This window comes from Orycteropus afer, unplaced genomic scaffold, assembly GCF_000298275.1.
Source record: "Orycteropus afer afer isolate SDZICR_OR568_19922 unplaced genomic scaffold, OryAfe1.0 scaffold00003, whole genome shotgun sequence".
Lineage (NCBI taxonomy): Eukaryota > Metazoa > Chordata > Mammalia > Tubulidentata > Orycteropodidae > Orycteropus > Orycteropus afer.
In genome coordinates, this window is record NW_006921590.1 from 24,251,308 (window position 1) to 24,261,483 (window position 10,176).

General features: G+C 40.0%; 1 protein-coding gene across 1 annotated transcript in view; it reads left to right on the plus strand.

Moving 5' to 3' along the window:
* The window catches only part of LOC103194057 (collagen alpha-4(VI) chain-like), a 169,974-nt gene that overhangs the window by 113,557 nt on the left and 46,241 nt on the right, over positions 1 to 10,176 (plus strand). Inside the window, exons 26-28 of the mRNA XM_042780329.1 lie at positions 5,723 to 5,758; positions 5,863 to 5,925; positions 6,919 to 6,981. Coding sequence (XP_042636263.1) covers positions 5,723 to 5,758; positions 5,863 to 5,925; positions 6,919 to 6,981 — 162 coding nt within the window. The remainder of the gene's footprint in view (positions 1 to 5,722; positions 5,759 to 5,862; positions 5,926 to 6,918; positions 6,982 to 10,176) is intronic.

Sequence of the window (10,176 nt, forward strand, 5' to 3'; positions counted from 1 at the left end):
ATTTATTGCTCCAGCTTGGACTAATCACCTAAACTCTAAATATGCATCCACTTAGTTACCTGCCAGGAATCTTAAAATTAACATATTCTGGAATAGTTTTCTTTCTCCTCCCCTTCTTTCTCTTCTCTCTCTGTTAACTGTTTACTATGGGAAAAGTCAAGACCATGTACAGACTAGAAGAGACTCTGCACCCCACCCCACACCCATGTACCCACACCTAGCTTCAACAATGAAAACTTTGGCCATTTTTTTTTTTTTCATTTATAGTCCCATCCACTTACTTCCCGTCCCACCCCCAACCCCCAGATTGCAAATCCTACATTAAGTATCATTTCATCCACAAATATTTCACGTTGTACTTCTGGTGAGAATCTTTAAAACCATAACCACAATACCATTATCACATCTAAGAATTAACAATAATTCCTTAATATCATCCAACCAAAATCCACTGCCATCATATTGATTGTGACTCATAGCAACTCTTTTGGACAGAGACTATAAATCTTTACAAAAAGGCTATAAATCTTTACAAAAGCAGACTGCCTCATCGTTCTCCCATAGAGCAGCTGGTGGGTTCAAACTGCCAACTTTTTGGTTAGCAGCCTAATGCTTTAACCACTACACAACCAGAGCTCTTCCTTTAACACCATCCAGTCTATCACTACTGATTCCCCTGGCAGCCTGCCCTCCTCTAGACTTCCCCATCTCAGAGAGTCTCTCAGGGTACATACTTGCAGCCATCTTTGATTCCTCTCTTACATGTAATCCATCAGCAAACACTGGTGATTCTGTTTTCAAAGTATATCTAGATTTCCTCATTTCTCACCATCACCACTGCCACCCTCTGGGACAAGCCAACAATGTTTTTCACCTGGATTATTGCAATAGCCATTTAACTGGTTTCCATGATTATGCCTTGACCTCATATAGTTAATTTTCCACACAACAGCCAGAATGATCTTTTATAAACATAGTCAGATAATGCTATTTCTTTATTCAGAGTTCTGCCATGGTTCCCCATGTCACTTAGAATAACCACACTGTTAACATGGTCTACAAGCCCTTATACAATCTGGTGTCTCTGTTAACTCTCAAACTCCTCTCTTAACTGTCCCCACCCCAATTTTGCTTCAGTGTTCCTCAAGCATGCTATACATTCTTTCTCTTGACTCAGGGTTTTTGTACATATTCTCCTCTGCCTGGAATACTGTTCTTCTGGATATTTCCTTGGCTTGCTTCCTCAGTTCATGGGGATCTTTGCCCAAATGCCACCTTTTCAAAGAGACCATCCCTGACTACCTTATACAAAATAGCCCCCTTGTCATCCACCTTATCTTTATCCCTCTCTGGAATAGTATTTATCTCTCCCTGATGTATATATTTCTGTGAGCACTCTCAAACTTTCCCTCTAGCAGTTAAGTTCTATGGCAGTAGGGACTTTGTCACAGTGCCTAAGGCATTTGACTGCTAACCAAAAGGTTGGCAGTTCAAACCCCGGGGAAGTAAGATGGGGGAAATCTACTGTAAAGATTTACTGCCTGGGGAACCCAATGGGGGTTGCTATGAGTTGGAATCGATTTGATGGCAGTGGGTTTGTTTTGGTTTAGTGAAGTGCCTGGCACGTAGCAGATGCTTAGTAAATATTTACTGAATGAATGGTTGCTTTTTCTGATGTTAACTTGTGTTTTATTGACTGTGCAAAAGCATTCAAGTGTGTGGATCATAACAAATTATAGACAACATTGAGAAGAACGGGAATTCCAGAACACTTAATTGTGCTCACAAGGAACCTGCACTTAAACAAGGAGGCTATTGTTTGAACAAAACAAGTACAGAACTGCAGTAGTTTCGTCCACTCTGGCCTCCTTGCATTTTGTCTTGTTCTGTTAATTGCAAATAAGTTGGAGCCAACTCATGGTGACCCCATGTATAAGAGAACAAAGTGTTGCCCGGTTCTGAACCATCTCCATGATCATTAGCATGTTTGAGTCCATTGTTGCAGCTATTATGTCAAAACATCTCACTGAGGGTTTCCCTTGATTTGATGACTCTCTGTTTTACCAAACATAATATCCTCTTCATCTCCCCTTACTTTCCTCCAAACATTGCCTTCAGAGCAGCCAGAGGAATCTGTTCAAAGCAAAGGTTGGCTCTTTCATTGCCCTGCATGAAACCCTTCAGTGGATCCCCACTGATTCAAATCCTTAACCAGTTCCTTCCTCTCCCCAAACTCATCCTACCACTGTCCTTCTGGGCCATTGCACTCCCATCCCCATGGCCCCCTGCTCCATGTCAGGGTCTTGCTCTCCTTATCCCTCTACCTGGCACTGTTCTTGCTCTGGGCTTCTGGCATCACTAACACTTCATCTTCCTTCAGGCCTCAGCTTAAATGTCTCAGCTCAGAGATGCCCATGGCTTCTCTTTCTCCCTTAGTCATCATCATCTCTGAAGTCATCTTGCTTACTGATTTGATCTGTTAATTGTCTGTCTCTTGGTTACACACACATGCTCCACAAAGATAGAGAATTTGTCTTTCTCATCATCCCATCCCCATGACAGGAGAAGAACCTAGCAAATAGCAGATTTTTAATAAATGTGCATGTACTGAAATTAATAAGAGCTAAGTTGAGACACCAGTTAGTATTGAGTCAATTTTGACTAATGGTGACCACACTTGTGTCAAAGTAAAGTGGTGCTCCATAGGGCTTTCAGTAGCTGATTTTTTCCACCAGGCCTTTCTTTTGAGGTTGTTGTTGTTGTTAGGTGCTGTCGAGTCATCTCCAACTCATAGTGACCTTATGTACAACAGAACGAAGCACTTACCCGGTCCTGTGCCAGCCTCACTATCGCTACTATATTTGAGCCCATCGCTGCAGCCACTGTGTCTGTCCATCTCATCGAGGGCCTTCCCCTCCTGCATTGACCCTCCACTTTACCAAGCTTGACATCCTTCTCCAGAGAATGGTCTCTTCTGACAACATGACCAAAGGAGGTGAGACGAAGTCTGGCCATTCTCACTTCCAAGGAGCATTCCAGCTACACTTCTTCTAGGACAGATTTGTTTGTCCTTTTAGCAGTCCACAGCACTTTCAGCATTCTTTGCCAACACCACAACTCAAAAGCATCAACTTTTCTTTGATCTTCTTTATTCATTGTCCAGCTTTCACGTGCATATGAGGCAATTGAAAATACCATGGCGTGGCGTAGGTGCACCCTACTTTCCAAGGAGATATCTTTGCTCTTCAGCACTTGATAGAGGTCTTTTGAAGCATATTTGTCTGCTGCTATAGGAGCTCTGGTAGGGTAGTGCCTAAGGCACTTGACTGGTAACCAGAAGGCTGGCGGTTCAAACCCACCAGCCACTCCTTGGAAGGAAGGTTGGGCAATCTACTTCGGTAGTGATACTGCCTCAGAAACCCAAGGAGGGGTCGCTATGAGTCGAGTCCAACTCCACAGCACATAACAACAACATAGTTGTCTGATGTCTTGACTGCTGCTTCCATTGGTGTTGATTGTAGAACCAAGTAATATGAGGTCTTTGACAACTTCAATCTTTTCTCCATCTATCATGATGCTACTTATTGGTCCAGTGGTGAGGATTTTTGTTTTCTTTATGTTGAGGTGTAATCCATACTGTAGACTGTGGTCCTTAATTTTCATCAGTAAGTGCTCTAAGTCATCCTCACTTTTAGGAAGCAAAGTTGAGTTGTCTGTGTATTGCTGGTTGTTAATGAGCCTTCCTCCAATCCTGATGCCACATTCTTCATATAGTCCAGCTTCTCGGATTATTTGCTCAGCATACAAGTTGAATAAGTATGGTAAAAGGATACAACCTTGATGCACTCCCTTCAGATTTTAAACCATACAGTATCCCCTTGTTGTGTTTGAATGACAGCTTCCTGGTCTATGTACAGGTTCCTCATGAATACAATTAAGTGTTCTGGAATTGCCGTTGTTCTCAAAGTTATCCTCAATTTGTTATGATCCATGCAATTGAATGCTTTTGCATAGTCAATAAAACACAAACATCTTTCTGGTATTCTTTGCTTTGAGCCAAGCTCCATCTGACATCAGCTATGATTTCCCTTGCTCCACATCCCCTTCTGAATCCAGCTGGTATTACTGGAAGTTCTCTGTCAATATACTGCTGCAAGTGTTTTTAAATGATCTTTAGTAAGATTTTACTTGTGTGTGATATCAATGATATTATTTGATAATGTCCACCTTCTGTGGGATCACCTTTCTTTGGAATGGGTACAAGTCTTCCAGTCAGTTGGCCAGGTAACTGTCTTCGAAATCTCTTGGCATAACTGAGTGAGTGCTTCCAGCCCTGCATCTGTTTGTTGAAACATCTCAGTGCATATTCCATCAATTCCTGAAGGCTTGTTTTTTTTTGCCACTTCCTTCAGTGCAGCCTCGACTTCTTCCTTCAATACCATTGGTTCTTGATCATATGCCACCTCCTGAAATGGATGATCATCTACCAATTCTTTTTGGTATTGTGACTGTGTGTTCCATCCATCTTCTTTTGATGTTTCCTGCATCATTTAACATATTGCCCATGGAATCTTTCAATATTGCAATTTGAGGCTTAATTTTTGTCCTCAGTTCTTTCAGCTTGAGAAATACCAGCTTGGTTTTCTAACTTCAACTCTTGGTACATTTCACATTTCTTGACACATTTCACATAGTTACTTCTGGGTAACTAGAACTTCCAGCCTTTCTGTTACCAGTAAAGTGAGTTTACTGTTTGCACCACCCAGGGACTAAACCAGTTGCCATTAAGCTCATTCTCATTCATGTTAACCCCATGTGTGTCAAAGTAGAACTGTGCACTATAGTTTCAGTGGTTGAGACAGAGTTTAGTGGTAGACATCTAGCCTCATGCAAGAGACCTGGGATTTGATCCCCACTCAATGCATGTCTGTCAGTAGAGGTTTGTGTGTTGCTATGATGATGAACAAGTTTCAGCAGAGCTTCTAAACTAAAACGGACTAGGAAGAAAGGCTTGGTGATCTGCTTCCAAAAATTAGCCAGTGAAAACCCTATAGATCACAATGGTCCAATCACAACTGATCACGGGCATGCTGCAGAACCAGACAGCATTTCTGAATGAATGGTTGCTTTGTAAGATGCTTTTAGGTTTCACAGGAGCTCTGGTGGTGTAGTGCCTAGGGCATTTGACTGCTAACCAGAAGGCTGATGGTTCAAATCCAGCAGCCCCTCAGCGGAAAGAAAATAGGGTAATTTATTTCCATAAAGATTTACTGCCTCAGAAACCCAGTGGGGGTCGCTGTGAGAATCAACTTGATGGCAGTGGGTTTGTTTTTCTTCTTCTTTTTTTTTGGGGGGGGGGTTTTGGCAATGAGCACCTGCTTCTCAATAGTGAATTGCTGCTTTCTCCCTGGGATCAGATCTCAAATGATTTAAACTGATAGATAAAAATGGCTAAGAAGGAAGTTTCATTGCACAACATATCAAGGAGAGGACAAAGTTTGTAAAAAAGTCTTTTGCAAATTGTTTCATGTTGAATCAGATAAATGAAATATAACCCCTTGAGAATAATTCAATATAATAACTGTTGCTGTCGTTGTTTTTCTGGCACCTGTTTTGAGTCTATTTCTAAAAAATGATAGTTTCTTCCTTTTCCCTCAGGAATGTTAATGAAAGACTTACTCACATGACATTAAATAATGCCTCATATCATTTCTGACACCAGGGCAAACATGGATTTCCTGGCTATCCTGGTGCACAAGTAAGAAGAGATCTTTTTGGACCTGTCAACTGGTATGCAGCATTTATCACTTGCTTGTACTTATTTTTCTTTTCATTCAAGAGTCTGCTTTTGATTCTATTAAGGGAGAAGATGGTGACCGAGGCCACAGAGGAGAGAAGGGGGCAAAGGGAATCAGAGGGAAGAGGGTAAGAGGCAAAGAAATTTCCTAGCATTTGTAGATGCCCACATCACAACATTCTACTCACAGGTGCACATTTCCATTGGGTTAATGGATGTCTTAGCAGGAAGCTTATGTCCTCCTCAGTCAGTACACATTCCACACTTTCCTTGGACTACTCCCACCCTCTACTTAATGCCATTCTCCATTATTTTCTGAATATAAATGTAGCTCACTAAACTATAATAACACAAATTTCAATTTGGAGTTTCAGTTATTCAAATTTTAAAAACAAATTTGAGGCACCTCTGTCTTAGGTAAGTCTACATATCACTTGGAAGGGTATTCTTTTAGCTGCAAAACAAATATTGATGTTTCTTGAAAATTCTTCCGAGCCTTAAGTTTCTCTTAGCTATTTGAGGACTAGAGTCTCAAGACTGTGGCTTCCATCTTGGTGGACTTGAAATTGCTGTGTTTTATTGAGTCTACCATTAAAAATTCATTTCTTTAGGTCCTGAAGATTCAGGATAAAGGAGCCACAATCACCAGCAGCTCTTTTTGGGAAGAGTAACCCTGTGGATATCTAATACCGTGGTGGTTCACTGATAGATGTGAGAGAATAAAAGCCTCTGGGAAGAGGACAGGGACTAGTATACAGTGAAGAAAAAAGTAAAGGGAAGAGAATATGTATTTTCCAGCCATTCAATAGTTGATATTTTTATACATTGGCAAGGACATAAAACTGATCTACTTCCAATGTGGGTCCTGCTAACTACTGTTGCCCATCTCAGCTAAAGTTACCATTCTGGTTTTGAATAAAGAAGAGAAAGTATCAATTACATCCAGATAATGCCATGCCATTTGAAATATCTGTAAAATGAACAGTGAACTTATGGCTAGCATGTGATTTTTCTGATTTAATGACAATTTGGGATCTAAAGGTGGATCTTTTGGGCAGTTGGTCTGAAATCATCAAGTTGAAATCAAGGAGAAGCTCACAACTTGGTTTGGTTATTTTTAGGGTAATGCTGGCTTTCCTGGGTTTGCTGGAACTCCAGGGGAGCAAGGCCCACCAGGAAAAATGGTAACATGTACTCTTTTTTTTTTTTCCAACCTTTGTGTAAAAATGCATAAGGATTTGATAAAATACATCTCCATGTAGAAATTAACATTTGATACAGACAAGAGAATCTATGTGGGAAATGGGCCAAACTGGCTTTAGAAAAGAGAACATTAGCTTCAAATCCTTACATAATATCTTTATCCAGTATGTATTTTTTACTTGAACTTGAGAAAGACAAAGGAGTGGCTAGAGATTTATGAATCAATCTAAATACATAAAACCACTAGAGAGCAGATTTATCAAAATAAACAAGATCAGGAAAAACAGTTATGCAGAAACCAGAAGAAAATCCTTATAAAATTTTACATTTATGTATTATTACTGAACTAACAATGTTGTAAGCTTACAAATATTTTTAAAGTGTCCTGGAAGGTCATTTGTTATGAAAGGGAAGACTTTGAGGTTACTATTGGTCTGCCCCATGCCTTTTCCTAGGGGGCCAGATTGCCATTCCACAAGGCATGGCACAGTGGGTCTGCCATGGGGTGGGCCTGGTGTTTTCACTGCTGTCTAGTTTGCTCGAGAGTTGTAACAAAGTCATAGAATCAAAAACCTTAGAGATAGAAGGACAATGCGTGCCCACTTTATAGAGAAGAGAAAGACTGAGAAGATTATAGTGACCTGCCTAAAGTCACATATTCATATTTAGGAGGGTCTGAAGTAATAGAAAACAAAGATGTCACTTTGATGACTAAGCCATAGTCTTTTCAATTGCCTCATATGTGTGTGAAAGCTGGACAATGAATAAAGATCAAAGGAGAATTGACACATTTAAATTGGTGTTGGTGAAGAATATGGAATATACACCATGAATTGCCAGAAGAAACAACAAATCTGTCTTGGAGGAAGTACAGCCAGAATGCTCCTTAGAAATGTTTTGCTTACCTTGGACACATCACCAGGAAAGACCAGTCTCTAGGAAAGGACGTCATGTTTGGTAAAGTTTATATGGATCAGCAAAAATGAGGGAAACTCTCCATAAGACAGATTTTTTTTTTGTTTAATCTGAAGAATGATGGCAAAAATGAAACAAATATGTGGCTCAGTCCTGCTGTTTGCTATATAGCATCATTTTCCTTAACTATCTTTTAATTATTATTATTATTCTGGTAAAAATATTTATTGTTTCATAATGTTTTGCATATACAATTCATTGACCTTAATTACATTCCTTATGTTGTACAATGTCACCACTATTCATTTCCAGATTTTCCCATTATCATTAACACAGCAGTTACCCCCTAAGCAATGACTTACTCTTTCTTTCTCCCTCCCACCTCTGGTAATTACCAATGAACTTTTATCACTGTACATTTGCCTAGTCTAGGTAATTCATGGATGGCAGAGAACTGGGCAGTGTTTTGTTCTGTTGTACATAGTGTTGTTTTGACAGCAGATATTTCATAAAAATGGAATCATACACTTTGTCCTTTTGTGACTGACTTCCATAAGACAGATTGACAGGGTGGCTGCAACAATGGGCTCAAACCTACCAATGATTGTGAGGATGGTGAAGGACCAGGCAGTGTTTCATTCTGTTGTAAGTGAGGTCTCCATGAGTCAGAGTCAACCTGATGACAGCTGACAACAGCAGAGTCTAAAGAAGAACAAAGATCTTTAGACTCTTAAAGGGGCTGGAGGCACACATCTCTAACCTGAAGTGCACCAGGGAAAACTTGTTCAGTACTAAAGCAGGGACAGGGAATGGTAGAAGGTACCCTTAGGAGAAATGATGGAGGAGGGACTGTGGTCTACTTTAGAACTGCCTATAAATGATCCTGGGATGTTGAGTGGCCTTTTTCCTGAATTTGATCCAAAATTGTGGCTTGGTCCCAAGATGAGCTGGTCTTTTAAGAGTTTCTATGTATTATCTACCTGAGCCTCCTGAACTCCAAAGTCTGGAAGACAAACCTTGGCACTTTGGCCTCTTTCCTTAAGGGGTTAGCTAGAACTCCTGAGCTATGAATGAAAGGTAGAAAGTGGGCTATGTACTGTGTTGAACTTTCTCAGAATCTCTTGCCACCTCTGCAGAAGAATGTTTTGGACCTCAAAATCTAATTTCAAACCCAAGTTTCTGTTTTTTTTCCAGGGTGTCAAGTCCCCAAAAGGTTTGGTAGAGATGATGGTAGGTGAAGATTTTAATTATGAACTTTATTCTTTTCAGAGCATAAAGATTTTCACAAAAGAGAAATCTGCTAGTATTAAAAGATTCTTCATTTTTTTCTCTTATCTAGTCTTTTAGTACTATAAATTTATACACTTTACTCTGAAATATCATAATTAAATAAAATAAAAATGAGTAGACTAAATATTATTTCAAATCCAGCAGGGAATCTGGAAGATTGGAATGGTATTTCCTCCAAGACAGATTTGTTGACATGAAAGGCAAGACTCTGAGGCTGCCATCTTTCTGCAATCAGGAGCTCTGGTGGTGCAGTGCCTAAGGCATTTGATTGCTAACCAGAAGGCTAGTGGTTTAAGCCCACCAGCTGCTCCATGGAAAGAAGATGGGGCAATGTACTTCTGTAAGATTTACCACCTTGGAAACCGAATGGGGGGTCACTACGAGTCAGAATTGACTTGATGGTAGTGGCTTTAAAACTCAAATATTGCTTATAAAGTATTTATAAACAAGAAATGGTATAGTATAGGCCTCTGTGTCTTATGGCACATCCTGAAAACAATTTCAAAAGTTATGATGGTTTTTCCTCTCCCAAGTGAAAATGGGGCATGGGTGGTGGGGGCACCTGAAGAACAGAAAGTAGTGGGACCAAGGGAAGAGCAGAGCAGAAAGGAAGAGATCAAAGGAAAGAAGCAGAATTACTAAGGGAAATGTGAGGAGTACCTGACTTGGCAACCATTCTAAAGAAGTGTTACAGGAGTTGCTAATATAGAGGTCCAAGAACTGAAGGCATCGCCTTACTAATTACCTTCTATGGTAAGGTATATGCATCAAAACATCTTCAAAGTCAGGTCTGATTCCAATGTTTTGTGAACAAAAAAAGTAGGTGCCCCTTATCCACTTATGTCCAGTAATATGGACAATGCTATATATAAAATCTTTTTTTTTTTTTTTTAATTAGGATTTGGGTGAAGATTTACAGAGTAAATTCAGTTTTCATACAGCAGTTCACATATACTTTGTCTCATGTCATT